This window comes from Perissodus microlepis, chromosome 16 (assembly GCF_051167445.1).
Source record: "Perissodus microlepis isolate ML-2025 ecotype Zambia chromosome 16, ASM5116744v1, whole genome shotgun sequence".
Classification (NCBI taxonomy): Eukaryota; Metazoa; Chordata; class Actinopteri; order Cichliformes; family Cichlidae; genus Perissodus; species Perissodus microlepis.
Genome location: NC_140476.1, coordinates 415403 through 433783, shown reverse-complemented (window position 1 = coordinate 433783; position 18381 = coordinate 415403). Strand labels below are relative to the sequence as shown.

Here is an 18381-nt window from a genome sequence, read left to right as displayed (position 1 = left end):
CAGAGCGGAAATATTATAATTATTTCAGGAGAATGTTGAGCATTTACAATACAGCAAAGTTATGTTTCTTACATGTTTTCTCCTGACATGTGACAGGGACACTGGTGTCGGGACGGCTCACGCCAATGGCGTTCTGAGCTTTGACCCTGAAGCGGTAAGTCTTGCCCTCCTCCAGACCTGTGACATGGGTGTGATTGTTGCTTACGGTCTTGAAGGTGACCCAGTCAGTCTGACCCTCTTCTTGGTGCTCCACAATGAAGCCAGTAATTTCACTTCCGCCGGTGCGGTCAGGCCACTCCCATGCCAACCAAACCTCTGTCTTATCTGCATCAGTATGGTGCAGGTTCTTGGGTGGGCCAGGAGGATCTAAAGTATCCAGGAAATAAGAAATGAATTGCTTTTTATTGATGGGATTCAAATGTATAAATTTACAGTTACACTTTTAAAGCTTCACTTTATTCCAGTTTTATTTATTTAGCGCCAAAAACAACATTTGCCTCAAGACACTTTTTATTGTAAGATAAAGACCCTACAATAATGACATGGCATACAACTATCAATTTACCAAAGTAGCTGAAGAATCACTATTTAAAAGTGTGTCAAATTAGACCACGTCACGCAGTAATGACTTTCACTTACAGAGAGGATCGACAGCCTTGATGGGTGTTTTGGTCACTACATAATCACTCCTGCCAAACTGGTTCTCTGCAGCTACCCTGAACAAATACTGGATTCCTTCCATCAGGTACAGGGCCATCAGACTCAGTTTCTTATTGGCTGCAGCAACAGGTACCCACTGCTCAGCAGCCACGTTCTTCTTCTGCACGATGTAATGAGAGATGACGGCACCGCCATTGTCCTCTGGAGCCTTCCACGTGAGGTAGGCGGACTCACTGGTCACATCAGAGATTACCAAGTCCCTGGGAGGAGAAGGCTTGTCTAGCGGAAACAAAAGTTTGTGGTCAAGTAAAACTCAAATATGATCTGAACTCAATAATTCATCGTATTAACAGAAAGTGAATTTACTCAGCACAAGCACAGCAACGGTTGCTGTCTTCTTTCCAGCAGCATTCTCAACAGTGATGGTGTAGTTGCCAGAGTCTGCACGGACGCACTTCGGGATGAAGACTTTGCTGCCAGTGGCAGTAACAGCGACGGTGATGTGAGCAGGAACGTCTGCATCATTCTTCTTCCAGCTGACTGTGGGCGTCGGCACACCTTTGATGGTGGCACTCAGGGTGATGTCAGTGCCCAGCATGGCCAGGTGGTCACGTGCCATGTTGGCATCCAGCACCAACTCTGGTTCCTCTGTGGAGGCAAATGGAAAAAAGTTTACAGAATTTAGTAAATGTAGGGGGAAAAGGGCAGAAAGCCCTGGCAGCTAAGCAAAAATGCATTCAAATGATAAATCTTTAATACAAATGAAAATATTGTAACATAATTTGTTAATTTTGCACATTTCTATATGTTTCTGTATTTAAAGAATATGTTGTTCAAAAAACTTAAAATACAGAAAAAAAAACAAGTGCAACTGATTCTATTACCAAGCCTGTCATGGACTTTAATGGTGTCCTTGACATAAGCAGGATCTGATTTGCCAGCCGCATTGACAGTGAAGATCCTGAATTTGTACTCGTGTCCTTCAGCCAGCCCTGTCACCACATAGTGGAGGTCAGGGCACTGCTCTGGGGTTTCGTTGGCTTGCATCCACTCTACGGCACCAGGCGTCTGGTACTCCACAAGGTATCCAAAGATTCGTCCCCTCCCGTCGTGGCGTGGCATCTTCCACTTCAGGCTGACGGAGTCCTTGGTCTTATCATAGGCCTCGGGGGTCACAGGAGGACTGGGGCGCACTGTGAGCAAAAAAACAAAAAATCTGAAATGCTTTCTTAATCCTAGTAGCAAAGATGGGCACCTAAAATATTTGTAACTTTACTGCAGGGACCTTTTATGCACAAGGAACACCTGAGTATAGTACTGTTTTTACAAATATTTAATGTCTTTGACAAACTAACCAATAGGGTCTTTGGCAAGTATGGGCTTGGAGGGGACACTGGGATCTCCAGGTCCGAGCTCATTCTCAGCCATCACCCTGAATTCATACTCGCAGCCCTCCACTAGATCCTGGACTCGATACTGAGTGGCTGGGTACAGTGGGTCTCTGGTGACCCTGGACCACCTCTTGGCTGTGGTCTCTTTTTTCTCCAGGATGTAGTTGGTGATGGGCTTTCCACCATCACGAGGTCGGTTCCACAACACTAGAGCATTGGTGCCATACACCTCCCTGACTGTTGGCATTTCAGGGGCTTCGGGGACTCCTGCAGGAAGGCAGCAAGAGCAAACAGACACATAGGGAACGACATTTGGTAACTTCGAGCATACCAGTTATTTGCAGATCATTTATCATTTTTCTTTTACTGAGAGTGTTTTTTTGGTAAATTCTTCATACGTCTTCCAGTTAAAAAGAACATATTTTTTCTCACTGGTAATTTGACACCTCAAACTGGAACAGCAAAAAAAAAAAAGCACTCCATGAACGTACTGAAGAGATCTTTGGCTTTCATCTCCTCAGATTCCAGAGGGTCGCTGATACCGTACATGTTCTCAGCACAGATTCTCATTATATACTCCCTGCCCTCTGTCAGCTTGGGGATCTGAGAAGAAACAACAACATGTAAGCATCTCTCAACTGCAGCAAACCTTTAACAGGACCTCTGAACATCTTGTAGAGCCACATCAGCCTACTTTGCATGTGGTCTTGGTGGTGGCAGATGTTACTGTGGTCCAGGCTTCTCTGTTGATGTCTCTTTTCTCAATTATGTAATTAGAGACATCAACACCACCACTGTCCAAAGGAGGCTTCCAGGAGATCACCATGTATTCCCTGTGAACCTCCTCAAACACCACTGGGCCAACAGGAGGAGTCGGGCGGTCTGGAGGGCAGAAAGAAAAGACAAAGAGAAATGAGTTCTCTGTTGTGTGATCACGCACTTCCTGCATTATTTAGAAAGCTTGTATTTCAGTCTGCTTGAAAGCAGTAAATGTAAAATAAATCAGCTGCTACGTCTCTTTGAGATCTGTGTTGACGTACCAACAACCGTGATGTTGCAGACTCCCTTCCTGGATCCGGTACTGTTCTCTACAACGACCACGTATCTGCCGCTGTGTTCACGCTCTGCCTTCATCAGGCCCAGCGACATGGTGGTTAGCGTGTTCTTGAACATGATGTGTTTGTCAGCTTTCAGCTCCTTGTCGTCACGATACCACGTGATGGATGGAGGTGGTTTACCAGTATAGCGGCCCTGCAGCAGACAGCTCTCCCCCACACGGATGATGATCTTATCGCGGAAATCCAGCTCAATGGTGGGCGGCTCTGTGAAAACGGAAAGCATCATTTTTAATATTTAATACATTTAGGATGATTTCGGCATTTCTGTTTTCTATTTTTGCCTTACTGGGAGTAAGAAACCACACTGGCATGTGGAGTCTGATAAAAAAAAAAAGTAATTTTATTCAAAGTACTTTTTTTTTGTTTGTTGTTCCTTCTTGTTGTCATTTTTTCTAATGGATATTTTCTAATACGAGTGATGTTGACCATTGAATTGTCACTGCTTTCAGTAATAATGGTTATACTTAGACTATACTGTTTTTTTTCACTGCTTCTCCATTTTGGCTTAGTGTTAACACGGTGCAATATGTTGTGTTGCTGTTCATCTCAGGTTGTGTTTACCTAATTTAAAGACCCACTAAGAACATTTTATTATGTAACGTGAAACTGTACAACTTTTATTCTGACTGTATTTTTGGAGCAAACTGTGTAACCTGATGAAGACAATCTGTGAATCGAGAAATGAAATTTCAATTTCAATTCAATATTATTTTTATATTTATATATTTATTTATAACAGTTTGCTCAGGTTGCTTTATATTGTATATGACAAAGAAGACAGAGAAAACCGCAGTGGCCCCTCACAGAGATCTTCTGACATGATGTTCCTCATGGAAATCAATCACTTCACTGTTTTTCATTTTTATTTTTTGTTGATGACACTGGCATGTTTTACTGAACCCTGTTCGCTGCCAATAATAATCCAGTTCTAATATGGACAACCGCTTACCTAGCTCGTCCTTGCAGGTGACTGGTTTGGTGCAGAAAGATGGTTTGCTGGGGCCAACCTCATTGACAGCAATGACCCTAAACTCATAGGTGTCACCCTCCCTGAGGCCATCGTAGGTGTATTTCCTGTCCATCAGGTGCTCCTTTGTCAGTCTAGTGAATTTGTCTTTGCCAATCATGCGTGCTTCCAGGATATACATAGTGATCTCTGAGCCACCGTCATACTTGGGCGCCTTCCAAGCGATGCTGATCAAATCTTTGGTGACCTTGGTGACTTCCACCTCCTCTGGACGGTCTGGAACACCTACAAAACAAACATACAAACATTCTTCACATCTGAAGACAGGAACTCGCTTAGTGATTTAGATTTCTACTCTTGATTGGATCAGATAACCTTCTTCATTTCTTTACTGCAGTAAGACCTCTAGTGTCCAATGGCCACTATGTTTGTTTAATTAAACTCACTGATGGGTTCCTTGACGACAATCTCAGCTGCAGTCTCCAGAAAGGGTCCAATACCGATGGCATTCTCTGCAGCTACTCTGAAGAAGTAGGCCTTTCCAGGTGTGAGGTCATGAGCCACAGCGTTCTGTCTGCTGGCGGTGTAGGACAGCGACGTCCAGGCTTTGCGCTCAGCCTCACGTTTCTCAATAATGAAGTTGCTTATAGGTGAGCCGCCATCATTCTCAGGGAAGAACCAGTTGATTTTGCAGGAGTCACCGCTCAGGTTCTCTGCAACTAAGGGGATGCCTACTGGCCCGGGAACATCTGAGAAGGACACAATCAAACGTAATAAATACATATTTACAATTTCTGTGGGTTTTAAATGTCCAACAATTCCGTTTTAATGAAAACAGTGTGTTACCCAGAACTTCCACTGTGATCTTCTTTGTCTTCTCTCCTCCAGCATTTTTGGCGGTCAGTGTGTACACACCAAGGTGTTTCCTAGTGCAAGGTTTGATGACAAGAGATGAGCTGATGGCTGTGGTCTCCACTTTAGCCTCAGGAGGCAGTGCAGCTCCATCTCTACTCCAGGTGACATCGGGGGATGGCTGGCCTGACACGTAGGCAATGATTCGGATCACGCCGCCAGCGTGGACCACTATTCTTTCTTTCACCGAGGCATCCAAGTCGACCTCAGGCGCAACTGGAAGGAAGAAACTCAGTAGTCTATTCCAAAAGGACTCCATATAGGTCTTTTAAGTCATTGCTGGGAGAACTTTGACTAAATTAGCGGACCAACTTACCAATTCTGTCATTCACCTCGAGAACCTCTGGGACTTCTCCTGGCTCACCATTGCCAGCAGCATTGAAGGCAATCACTCTGAACCTGTATTTACCACCAGTCTTCAGACCAGTGATCACAAACCGGGTGCCACGGATTTCCGTGTCCTTGGCCTAAAAGACATGAAAATGGAGTGGATCTAACAGACAGATGAATGTTTAAATGGTTTATTCTAATAAGACACTAAGGCTTTGTGCTTCATGAGAAGTTGCGGTTTATTCATGTTGGGTTGGGACCTCATGAAATGATTTGGCTTCTTTTGTTTGCTAAGTTTAGCCTCATCATAGATGTGCCAGTCAATGAAGTTATCAGATGTTTGCTTTGTAGAACTGTATTACCTTGACCCAGGCTTCAGTGCCCTCCTCTTTGTGCTCCACCCAATAACCAATGATCTTGGAGCCTCCATCCTTCAGAGGAGGAATCCACTCCAGGTCCACTGTAGACTTTGTCCAGTCAGAAACCTTTGGGGTTGGAGGAGATGGCGGCGCTACAGGAGGAGACAGAGGTGGTTAATATTGTGTCCTTAAAACCTGTATGAATTCTAGTGATTTCAGAGTGTAATTCTTACTGATAGGGTCTCTGGCAAAGATGGGGTCAGTGGGAGGGCTAGCAAGTCCGGGCCCTGCGGCATTGATGGCAGAGACTCGGAATAGATACTGGGATCCCTCAATGAGTCCGCTCACCACAAACGACTCGCCCAGGCCCATGGGACGGATCGGGTCGCGGGTGACACGGGTCCAGCGTTTGCCAGTTGTCTCCTTGCGTTCCAGCCAGTAGCCAGTGATCGGGGACCCCCCATCATCCTCAGGTTCTTCCCAGTTAACGGTCATGGAGTCCATGGTTACGCTGGTAACTGTCGGCTTTTCAACCTGACCAGGTGCAGCTGCAGGCGCGCAGACACATAGCATCAAAGGTTAGAGGATTAGAAGACCTGATGCAGGTCGTACCCCTTCATCTTTTACATTTTGATCTTCACTTTCACTTTTAAATAAGAACATTTGATTTGATAGTTGTTGTTTCACATGACTTGTTAAAATCTCACAGCTATTATTGTGCTGATGGTTAAGAATGACTAAAAGATGGATTACTGCTTGGTATGTTTTCTGAGTGTCATCCTCTATTACAAAGCCCTCCTGCTGTCGTTTAGCATAACAATGCAACAGAAGATGTGAGAAGAATTACATTATTGCATGCTGTATATGAAGCTTCCTTAAACGTGACTGACTTTAAATCGACCCATTAATGGTTTCATAGCTTTGTTTGCTGCTGAGAGTCAGATGGTTAAACTCACTGTAGAGATTTCGGGCCACCTCGGGCTCACTGTCCAATGGCTCTCCGACTCCATACTTGTTCTGTGCCATAATGCGGAACACGTACTCATGTCCCTTCATCAAGTTCTCCACTGTCCAGATCCGCTCTTTCGGCTCACTGGTGACAGGCACCCAAGTCTTTCTGTTGGCCACCCGCCTCCAGATGACGTAGTTTGTGACTTTGGAGCCACCATCGTCCTTCGGCGGCAGCCAGGAAAGCGTGATCTTCTCAGCTCCAATCTCCTCAAACTTAATGGGAGCAGAGGGAGGACCGGGACGGCCTGCAGGCACACAAAATCAAGACTCAAATAATGCTGTGGAAATTATTCTGGTGAATGATGACTGTAATTCCAGCAATTTACTCCACCACACCGACTATCATGAAAATAAATAATTAATATGAAAGTTAAAATAAAACATGAGATATTTTAGATATATTTGCAGTGTGTTTTGCGATTGTACCGAGCACGTTGAGCCTCATCTCCTTGGAGGCCTTGCCAAGGCTGTTGGAAGCCACCAGCGTGTACAGGCCTGTGTCGGGACGTTTGCCCTGCTGGATGAGCAGTGTGCAGCTGTCGTCTGAAACAATCTTATTTATATGCTCGTCGTACTGAACCTCCACCTTGGCGTCGGACTTGTGGGGCGGAGCCTTGTACCAGGTGAGTGTAGGGAATGGACAGCCACGAATTTGGGCCACAATGCTAATGTCGGAGCCCTGCTCCACCTCCATGAACTCATTCAGCTCGATGAATGGAGCACCTGGAGGACGAAATAAAGGATTTGACAGTTATTTGCTTTTTAATTGCATTTTTGGCAGCTTGTCTTTCTAAGTGGAAATCTAACACTGACGAAAGTAAATATGGGCAATACTCAAGGTAATGTCCATAAAATATTCAAGGCTTTGTTTATTTTATGAAAGGTATTGATAGTCATTACATACTGCTGTTGGGACACTGTAACCTGAGGTTAAAAAGGACATAATTTACAAACAGAACATCCAGCTCTGCATCCATCACATTTCACAGGTTAGCACCCATAAAATGACAAATATGACTAAAGTACTGAAGTGTACTGTTAGTACACAGTGTAACTGTGCATATGTGCAGAGGTGCACGTTATGTAGGGTTTTAAGTGACAATATAAGGAGCGCTGAGATTACTGTTGAACGGCCTCAATACTGAACTGAAAATCAAACTCTGATACTGCAGCGCCACTGCCCATGTTATTAAATTTCTCTTACAGCTCTGGTCCTGGATGATGATTGGTCCAGCAGTAGATGAAGGTCGGCTGGGTCCGACTTCATTGTAAGCCATCACCCTGAACTCATACTCATCTCCCTCTGTAAGGTCCTCCACTTTAAAGCTGGTGGTGTCCACATCTCTCCTGTTGCACCTGGATGTAGCACAACATGGAGTTACAGCCAAAGCCAACACAACAGCAGCTCGAAAAGGTAAAGATGAGTCTCTATTGGCTTACAAAGAAAAAAGAATCTTCCAGATTTTTAACAGATTTAGGTCTGTAGTCAGAAAGTCAGAGTAAGTCCATACCACATGTTCTCAAATCGAGTCTCAGTAGAAACCAAGAGAGCAGATGGGGGAAGTTTTACCTCCTCCAGGACTCCTTCTGGGTGCCACTGCTGTCCCAGCAGAGGAGATCAACGCTGTAGTGGGTTACAGGTGAACCACCATCGTTCTTTGGAGCCTTCCAGGTCAGAGTTACTGTGCCCTTTCTGACGCTCTGGATCTTCAACCTTGTTGGAGGATCGGGAGGATCTGGAGACATTACAGACTGGTGTCAGATCACAAACAGCCATGATGTACATAACACTTGTTTCATCAGGAGTAATGCTGCTGCTGATAGATGTCATTTCTGTCATGATTTGATCAAATTCAGGATATACCGTTTTCTTCTATGATATAGTGCTCAAGATTTATTTTATTGATTTCAGCTGTGTCTGAAAAGTTAGTCTTGTTATCACATAACTAGTGTGTGGGTTAAAACTGAGTTTAGAGTCAGTCTACACCAGGGGTGTCAAACTCAAATACACAGTGGGCCAAAATTCAAAACTGGAACAAAGTCGCGAGCTAACGTTAATATTTATTGAAATATATTTATTCCTCCAGATATAAGAATGAATCTTTTCTTATGGACTCAAACACGTTTTGCTGAAAAACTGAATATGGAACAAGCAAAGCTTAATACTAAACAATATATATATTAGCTGTATAATACCAGTAGGCCAGCTCTGATAGTAATTTGGTATGGCTTCGCGGGCCAAATGTAATTAGGCTGCCAGAGTTTGACACCTATGGTCTACACTATAAAATCAAAATACAGCGTACAGAAGCAATTGTACTTTGTTCAGCTACACGTTGTTAGATGTTTGTTAAGGTCACATTGCTGTGAATAGTGCGCTTTTTCTGTGTATGTATGACAGTATCATCTGCACATGCTCTGAACATCACGATACAAAAGTAGAAAACAGATAAGATAGTTTGGTTTATATTGGATTTGCACATTGTGTAAAAACGGTAAGGTATTATGCTATACTAAAGGTTTCTCTGTATAAAAACCATCTGTTTAGATGAGCCAGAGCAGGAAACAATAGATGAGATAATAAAAATCGAACGTACGGATTGGATCTCTGGCCTTGGTCCTTTGAATGCTTGCGATGTAGGGGCCAAACCCAAAGCGGTTCTCAGCACGTACACGGAAAAAGTACTCCTGGCCTTCATTCAGATCTGGCACCACCAGAGACTGAGCAGCGCAGGCCGGGTTTACCTGGAAGAACAAGATCAGCGTCAAATACATGGGAGCAAAACAGTGTATAGCCTAATGTACGTTATTCTGCAGGCTGTACCTTGGTCCATGCTTTTCCCTCTGCTGTTTTCTTTTCAATAAAGTAGCTCTTAACCCTCTCTCCTCCATCACACTCTGGGGGTTTCCAGGTGAGTCTGCACGTTCCCCTGGTCACGTCACTAATCTTCAGGTCTCTGGGAGGTCCGGGCAGGTCTGCAGGGTAACAATCAATCAAAGACAGAGAGACTCAATGTTTTTGGCATATTTTAAACTGCTAATTGGACATAATTAACTTAATTAACATATCCTTCTTTAATTTGTATATTTACTTCTATTGTAGTCATTACACACTTTGTAGCACCCTGCCAGGTGTGTCAGTGTGAAAAGCCTTACCGAGGACGCCGACTCTGACTTTGACCACTCTGTGTCCAGCAGGGCTCTCTGCGTTGATAATGTATCTGCCACTGTGGTTTAGTTTGCAGGCTGGGATCACAATCACTGAGGTTGTGTCGGTGGAATGGATCTGCGACAAGAATTTCACCCTCTCCTTAACACATTCAGCACTAACTTGGCTGAGCCATAATTCAGATTGCAAACCATAAAAACAGTAAAGTTTTTGTCTTCTAAGATTATCAGGGCTGAATGATCTTTCAAACCCTTCTTCAGAGGAATGAGCTGAATATATTTTAAAATATTAAAATATGTCATTTGGACAGAATACATGGACGTCTGACCTCTGAGTCAATTGGCAGAGTGTGTAGATCGTTCTTTTTCTCAGTCTCAGCCGTTCCGTCGAAAGTCCAGGTGACTTTGGGGACGGGTCGGCCGGTGATGGTGGCAGGAATCTTAATGGTCGTTCCTGCTCTACAGTTTAGCAGGTCATGAGCAGTCACATCGAGAGTCACCGTTGGCTCAACTGGAGAGAAAAAACATCGGAGGAAAACATGCCTTCCTTGAGTTCATGACACACATGGCACACACTGTTTGATCCTGTCCTTAATGTAAGCTTTGCTTTTAAATCGGTATTGAATTATGCTGCACAAATCAGAATGAGAATATTAAAACTCTGGTGAAAATGAAATCATGTCTGTTATGTCCAGGTCTGTATTAAACAGAGGTTCTTATCTGTGTTTGTATCTCTTACTCAGGATGTCCTGAACCAGGATGTCACCAGTCCTAGCAGGCTCTGAGTTTCCAGCAGAGTTCACCGCGTAAATCTTGAACTTGCACTTCTTGCCTTCCTTCAGGTCAGGTACAGTGATTTCAGTGGAAGGGTGGAGCTTATCAGCAGGATTCACTCTCCTCCAATCAGGAGAGCCCTCCTCATGAACCTCAATAATGTAACCCTTGATTGGGCTCCCGCCATCTTTGTCCGGTGGGGTCCAGGTTAGAGTGACGCTGTTCTTGGTCTTGTCTTTAATTTCAGGATTTCCAGGTATGCTTGGGGGGTCTAAGGAAGAAGAACGGAGGGGTCAGGCTGTCTAACTTGACTTTTTTATTTTACCTAATAATCCAATGTGCACATTTTGAACCTGAAGTGCTGTCTATCACCTAGAATGGTTTTGTGTGAGTTACCTAGTTTTGGAGATTTTACTATTGGTGTGTCTGCGTCCTTTCATTATTATAGAATGAAAAGGGAACTTTGGTTTTACTCATATGAAATCATCTAAATTAGAGCGCAAAAAAATAACCCAAAAATATAAAGCAGTGTTTTTATCCAAATCTCTGTCTTCCAGTCTAAATCTGAATCATGGATTAACAAAGCTGGTCTGGGGGTCACTCACTGCATGGATCCACAGCAAAGCGGCACTCTGTGGCCTCGCTGGGTGGTCCAACACCAGCAGCATTGCAGGCTGAAATCCTGAACTGGTACTCTGTTCCTTCTATGAGCTTCAGCACGGCGTACTGCAGGCCTTTCACTGCCGGTTTGGTGACTGGAGCTCGGTTGACACGACCCCAGTACACAGCACCACGTTCCCTCTTCTCCAGCCAATATCCCTGGATGGTGGAACCACCGTTGTCCAGAGGGGGATCCCAAGTCACGGTCATTGTGGTCGCTGTAGCAGCAATAATTTTTGCATTACGTGGAGGTCCAGGAAGACCAAATGGATCCCGCAGCTGGACTTTCTCTGAGTCGCAGCCATCACTGACGCCATATTTGTTTTCAGCTTTGATCCTGAACTGGTAGCTACCATTCAAGTCCAGTTTGTACACCTGAAGAAGCAGAACACATTTTGTTCTTGATCAGGCATTAAGGATGAATAGCTGTTTGTGTGGGACTATTTTGATAATAATAACATTTCTAATAAAAGCAAACAGAAACGTTTCTTATTTGATTACTGGAATAGTTTTTAATGTTTTGACTTGTGTATTTGTCTGTAGACAAACTGCTTTTATCATTAATACAACAAAATGATTCATTATTATTCATTTTGAATAAGTCTGTGTAGCATCCATGCTCTGCAGCCAAGTCTTACCCCATATCTCCTGTCAATGAGGTTGATGGTGAGAACATCAAAGTCAGACTTTTTCTTGCTTGCATCTCTGCGCTCAACAATGTAGTTAGTAATCTCGCTTCCTCCATTGTCTTCTGGAGCGTCCCAGGTCAGGTAGCACGAGTCTGCTTTGATGTCTGAGACCACGATGTTCCGTGGAGGAAGAGGACGGTCTGAAAATGCAGTGTTAAATTCATGTACAGCTCAGCAATTCGGGATGAAAAATAATGTTTAAATACTGCATATTTAACGTGAAACATTGAAAAAGATGCCGTGTTAAACACAAGCCATTAAAATTATACAAACAAAATTTTAGGTTTTACCGAGGATCTCGACTTTGATGATCTGCTGAGCTTTCCCGTGGCAGTTTTCAGCAACCAGCTTGTAGCTGCCTTTGTCCTGCCTTATGGTTTCTGGGATGGCAATCTTCGTCCTTATGGTTGTCCGGTCCACCTGAAGATAAAACAACTTAATTTGTTGAGGATCTAACTATTTCTAAAATCCAGAGTGCGAAGGGTCAGAGATCAGTTCATCCTCTGTAAAGTAGGATTTTGCTTTTATATTAACTGTGCCAATGATGAAACAGTAAAAAATGTTCTCCATTGCTCCAACATTCAACATGACAAATAGATATAAATGAACAACAGTGTGGCTTAAATTCATTCGTCACACAAAAACATAGGGAAAAGTACAGGAATAAGTAAATAAATCTGGGAACTTCTTCCTGTGAAACCAGTAGCTCCACTGAATAATAATACCATAAAATTAAAACTAGTTCTGACCTCCTCAGTCTCCATCGTCATCTTCTCCTCATCGGTCTTCTCGATCACGACGTCATCCTTCATCCACTCCAGTGTCGGCAGAGGAAGTCCCCTCACTTCTGCTGGGATGTCGATGGCGGCGCCTTTCCTCACATTGATGGCATTGCTCTTGATGAATTTCAAGATTGTAATGCTGGGAGCAACTTTGGCCAACAAAATTGGGAAATTGTGTCAAATCTTTATCAGCCTGACAAAAGTAAAGTATCATCATAACCTTTAGGCCCTTTCACATCAGATATGGCATGTGTTGCACTGACTGCTAACTAAAGCCAAGGGCCCAAAATTTGTGGGGCCTCTGCTTGGAAGTCTGTTTTTTGCAGCCGCTCTACGTGTACTATAAACGTGCCTGCTTATCATTTCAAAACATCTCTTTGATTTGATATCCTCTACGAGAGTTCGTGTTGTATTATGCTCAAATATTTCATAAAACATGTATCACTTATTCATAAAGAAGAAAGCTTTGTAACTATCCCGACTAGTGAAGAGTGTGTCCTTTCCACAACACTGCTTTCCTCCTGAGGTCCGCAGAGCTGTTGAAGGCTTAAAGGCTCGAACTCAAACACGCACAGAATCTTTTCCTTCACATTGTGGTTGAACTTTGCGCAGCTATACGCTTTATTTCTATTGGTTTTGCACATGTGAATGTGATAGGGCCTTAAGACTTTGAACATACTCTCATCATCCTGGATCTTGACGGTGATTCTTTTGGATGGATCTCCTTCTCCAACCTCGTTCACGGCTTTGACACGGAAGTCATACTCCTGGTTCTCCGACAGGTTCTCAATGGTTCCACAGCACTCAGTGAAGATCTTGCGGTTGGCCACTTCAAACTCGGTGCTGTCAGACCTCATCTTCTCCACATAGTATCCTCTGATGGGGCTGCCACCATCAGTGCGAGGAGGCTGCCAGGCCAGAGTGATGGTGTTCTTGCTTCTGTTGGTGTAGTGCAGTTTCTCTGGGGCAGATGGCGTACCTGCAACATTTTGAAAGAATTTAGCCATCACTGAAAAAATTGGATCATCGGGCCACTGAATTTTTCATCAGGTTTAATTGATGCCCTAAAGTGTGAGCTAACAGCAGCATCAAGACATATTTGGTAAGCTCACCTTTTGGATCCTCAGCTAAGATGGGACCCAGGTCTGCTGGAAGTCCATCGCCATACTTGTTCCTGGCAATGACTCTGAAATCATACTGCTCGCCAGCCAGCAGGCCTTGGACATCACACTTGCAGGATGCAGTCTCAATGGGCTGGCGGAAGAGCTTCATATTGGCATCCTTCTTTAGCACCTCATAACCAATGATATCGCTGCCACCATTATCCACGGGGTCAGACCAGGTGAGGACGATGTTCTTCTTGGTAACTGTAACAGCCTTCAAGTCAACCACCGGCCCAGGAACATCTGCAGGAACCAGTAAAAATATTTCATGTGAACATAACAGTTTTTATCACATAATTTAGATTTCAACAGTAAAGTCTGATCTGAAGTCAGTTCTATCGTTCCCTTCAAAGACCACAACGTGCTTCTGGATTGCAAAAGAAAAAAATGCACATTTGTGTTCTGAGTTCAAAAAGCGAGTTTATTGGTCCTAAAATAACTGAATTTATGTAACACTAACCCATAACATCCACTCTTGTCTCGGCGGTCTTGCTCCCGCTGCTGTTGGTGCCGGTGATCTGGTACTTTCCGTGATCTGCCCTCACAGCCTTCTTGATGAACAATGTACTGTTCTTCCCCACGGTCTCCACAATCATCCTCTCTTTGTCGATTTCAGCCTCATCTTTGGCCCATTTTACCTCCGGCTGGGGTCGACCACGGACCACAGCAGGAAGCCTCAGAGACTCGCCGGCCTTAATCATGACGCCGTTCTTCACAGAGTCATCGAAATCCACAACAGGAGATTCTGCAGGACACAAGCCGTTAATCAGAACTGGAAAGCCATCTGTTTTGTGAGGCACAGTTATAAACACTGTCCCACATTAAAAATGCATATGTAAAAGTGCGTCTTGCCCCTGTAATAGAACTTCTGGTACCTTGGGGCTCTTTGACGGTAACGGGTTCAGTAACACCAGGAGCTCCTGGGCCTGCGTCATTGACTGCAAGAACCCGGATATAATAATCTGCTCCCTCAGTGAGGCCGGTCACAGTGTACGTCAGCTCTTTACACCTGAACTCGGTGCTGCGGCTCCAGTCTTTCTCTCCGGCCAGAACCTGTGACAAGAGCACAAGAGTTTGACCATGTCCACATCCACAGCCATGATTCTTAAGAAAGACCCACAGTTGGAGATTTACTGATTATTAAACGTGTAATTCAGGGAGGTTACTTCACTGAGTTTTTCAGACCTTCTCAACGTGGTATCCGAGGATGTCTCCACCACCATTGTACAGCGGGGGCTTCCACGCCACAACAACAGAGTCCTTCCCGGTGTCCACGATCCATGGAATTGGTGGACCAGGAGGCACTGAGTGGAAGAGTGGAACAATGATAGGCTGCACTTGGTCTTTACTGTTACACAATCAAGTTCTTCCTTCAGCAGCATACATGCAGTTTTTTCTATTTATGAGAAATGTGTCATTCATAATTTTGATAATTAGAAAGACTAAAATAATTTCTTGTCGATGAAGATTTTGAAGATTTAATAAAGTTTGCAGGACAACTTTTGAAACATCTTTATCAGTCATAAGAATGTGTTAACTGTACTCATCTCAGGTGTGATGACTAGAAAGAAGTAGATCAAACCAAAAAATCTGATGCTCCACTTAAGAAAATGTGAGCTTTGTCTTTGAAGTTCTCTTTTGGTATTGCACTCACAGATTTCATCCATCGCGACAATGCGATCGGTTGGATCACTGAAGGGCCCGGGGCCAGCCAGATTCTCAGCACAGACCCTGAAGATGTAGGTCAAGCCCTCCATCAGGCCGGTCACCGTCACCTCGAGAGAGTTGAGGAGGGCTCGGTTGACTCTGGTCCAGTGTTTGCTGTTCACCTCCTTCCTCTCGATCCAGTAACCCAGGATCGGGCTTCCATTGTCCTTTGGCTCATGCCAGGAGATGTGCGCGGTGCTTGCCGTCACCTCGTGGACTCTGGGAGTGTTGGGAGCATCAGGAGGACCTGAGCACAAAGGAGAATATAGGTGACTTTATATTTAACGGTCTTTGCACATTTGACGAACACAGGGAAGAGATGTCTTCATTGTTACCTTCACAATATGGCCATAAGGTTGTGCCATATTGTGCCAGAGTCAAACAGTGTTGCTGGTTGTATAAAGAAAAACAACTGCTTTAACAAATCATTTGTTTTAACAGAAACTAAAAGTCAGTTTATGTCAATCATGTTAAATTGTTTCCATATTTTTTAACTTCACTATAACATGTAATTGATGATTAAAAATTGAATTAATGAGTATTTTAAGGATGTATTTAACTTTTAGTATTTAAAAATGGATAATGTGAAATATTGTCTGGATGCACGCTCAGTCATCCAGCTAGTAAATCCCAAAAGGTTGATTCTGTTCACCTGGATGTTTTCAGTGCGAGAAAGGTTTCATCATCATCAGGTGACCTGAGGTCTCCAACCTTATAAACAGCACATTTGTACAATGACTGAAACCAGCACCACTGAATGAACAATGGACTGTGATCAGTTTATGATCATTAATATGCATTGACAATCGATCAACAACCACTGATCCATGTCCATGAGAAGGTGAGAGATGCCATCATGGAGGCAGATCAAACCATGGTCTCGTATGATGTTACATCTCTCTTCACTTGTGTGCCAGTCACTGAAGCGCCGGAGGTAGTTCATAAGAGATTACAGGATGACCCCAACCTCAGCAACAGGACCACTCTCAGCATCGACCAAGTGTGTTTGTGATAGGTTTGTCTAGCACAGGCCTATTGCTGGTACGAGACAATTCTACTACAACAGCAAAAACAAGTCACCAGAGCTCTTTGTATGATGACGTGCACGAGGGAGATGCACGAGGGAGATGCCCGAGACGAGCGCTGTTCCCACCGCTCGAACCCCAGTCACTCTCAGTTAGCTCCCCCGTAGCACTGCTCTTTATTGTGGTTACATGAATATGCATGGTCTCATTAACATATGACATCATACACAAGAGTACGTTGTCTGTGTGTAGTGTAGGTATGTGTGTGTGTGTGTGTGGGGGGGGGGGTCAAGATGTGACCCTGCGAATGACTCCCCTAAATCTGCTGGGCCTGGAAGTCCAGCAGTTCATCTAAACAAAAGGCACTTGTACTTAAACGGACACGGATGTGTTTACCATACCATAAAACAGCAAGAGAAGGTACGACCTCCCTCATGACCTTAGGATGTGTTAGTATGCCAGAACACTCTGGGAGGCACACAGAGTCTTTGCAGTCTACTAAGGATCAGACCTCTATCATTATACAATCGATTATATACCTCTAAGCATATATGATTATATATTTCTAAGCATAAATGACAATCCAACAATATAAACCTAAGAGTTTGCTTTTGGAGCTGTGTCTTCATTCCACCTACTTCACATGCAAGGCAGGTGCTACAGGCAGAAACATGGGTGTGCCATGGGCTCCCCAGTTTCACCCATCGTGGCCAATTTGTACATGGAAGAAGTGGAAAAGAGGGCTCTGCTATCCTACCCTGGAACACCACAAAGCCATTGGTTCAGGTATGTGGATGACACCTGGGTGAAAATCAAATCTCAGGACGTACCACATTTCACGGATTACATTAACTCGGTGGACCGACACATCAAATTCACCAGGGAGGATATGAAAAGTGGCAGGTTAGCCTTCTTAGACTGTGAGATTTCCATCAGTAATGGGGGACATCTAAAAGCTGACGTGTACCGTAAACCTACACATACGGATCAGTATTTAAGGTTTGACTCTTATCATCCACTGGAGCACAAACTGGGTGTCATCAGGACACTACAACACAGAGCGAACACCATCCCCACAGACACAGCAGCCAGGGAGGCAGAAGAACATGAAGAAGGCCCTGAGTAAATGTAGTTATCCCAGCTGGACTTTTGTCAAAGCTGGGAAGGCTCCTAAAGAAAGCTCCAGCTGATCCAGGAGAGAAGGACAACCATTTAGGAGGAGGCCATTTACTTAAAGGGGAAAGACCATCTCTGAATCGAGGAGGGGGCCTAAGGGTACATCTGTCACCATCTTACAATGCTGTGATTGCAGCCATTCCCCAACTCTCTGTGAATAGGACTCATGGCCATTGATCAGTGGTTGTTCAATGATCATGACAAATTGTATATTAATGATCAAGGAACTGACCTCCCAGCCCATTGTTCCTTCAGTGGGCTGGTTTCAGTCATTATGCAAATGCACTGTTTATAAGATTGAGACCTGCAGTCAGCTGAGACTGAAGACGTCACCTGATGATGACGAAACGTTTCTCCGAACAGAATCAACCTTTGTGGAACGAAAAAAATTACTTATAATTGAAAGCACAAAATGTTGAATACATGAAATAATTAAAAGCTAAACAGATTTATAAATAACACACTGATTTTATTTACATACTGCATAGA

General features: G+C 44.0%; 1 protein-coding gene across 3 annotated transcripts in view; it reads right to left on the bottom strand.

Annotated features, from left to right (window-relative positions):
* The window catches only part of LOC146370123 (titin-like), a 174205-nt gene that overhangs the window by 59697 nt on the left and 96127 nt on the right, over positions 1–18381 (bottom strand). For all 3 annotated transcript variants that reach the window (XM_084908769.1, XM_084908770.1, XM_084908771.1), the window contains 33 exons: positions 15639–15938; positions 15170–15288; positions 14860–15037; positions 14445–14729; positions 13934–14227; positions 13501–13800; positions 12789–12970; positions 12330–12459; positions 11989–12179; positions 11296–11725; positions 10656–10961; positions 10246–10427; positions 9905–10034; positions 9573–9724; positions 9346–9493; positions 8319–8484; positions 7953–8104; positions 7175–7471; positions 6694–6993; positions 5971–6285; positions 5741–5889; positions 5365–5515; positions 4983–5264; positions 4583–4885; positions 4119–4421; positions 3092–3373; positions 2746–2933; positions 2543–2654; positions 2016–2318; positions 1545–1853; positions 1027–1308; positions 640–939; positions 73–366 (listed from right to left, as the gene is read on the bottom strand). In XM_084908769.1, coding sequence (XP_084764895.1) covers positions 73–366; positions 640–939; positions 1027–1308; positions 1545–1853; positions 2016–2318; positions 2543–2654; positions 2746–2933; positions 3092–3373; positions 4119–4421; positions 4583–4885; positions 4983–5264; positions 5365–5515; positions 5741–5889; positions 5971–6285; positions 6694–6993; positions 7175–7471; positions 7953–8104; positions 8319–8484; positions 9346–9493; positions 9573–9724; positions 9905–10034; positions 10246–10427; positions 10656–10961; positions 11296–11725; positions 11989–12179; positions 12330–12459; positions 12789–12970; positions 13501–13800; positions 13934–14227; positions 14445–14729; positions 14860–15037; positions 15170–15288; positions 15639–15938 — 7815 coding nt within the window. The remainder of the gene's footprint in view (positions 1–72; positions 367–639; positions 940–1026; positions 1309–1544; positions 1854–2015; positions 2319–2542; positions 2655–2745; positions 2934–3091; positions 3374–4118; positions 4422–4582; positions 4886–4982; positions 5265–5364; positions 5516–5740; positions 5890–5970; positions 6286–6693; positions 6994–7174; positions 7472–7952; positions 8105–8318; positions 8485–9345; positions 9494–9572; positions 9725–9904; positions 10035–10245; positions 10428–10655; positions 10962–11295; positions 11726–11988; positions 12180–12329; positions 12460–12788; positions 12971–13500; positions 13801–13933; positions 14228–14444; positions 14730–14859; positions 15038–15169; positions 15289–15638; positions 15939–18381) is intronic.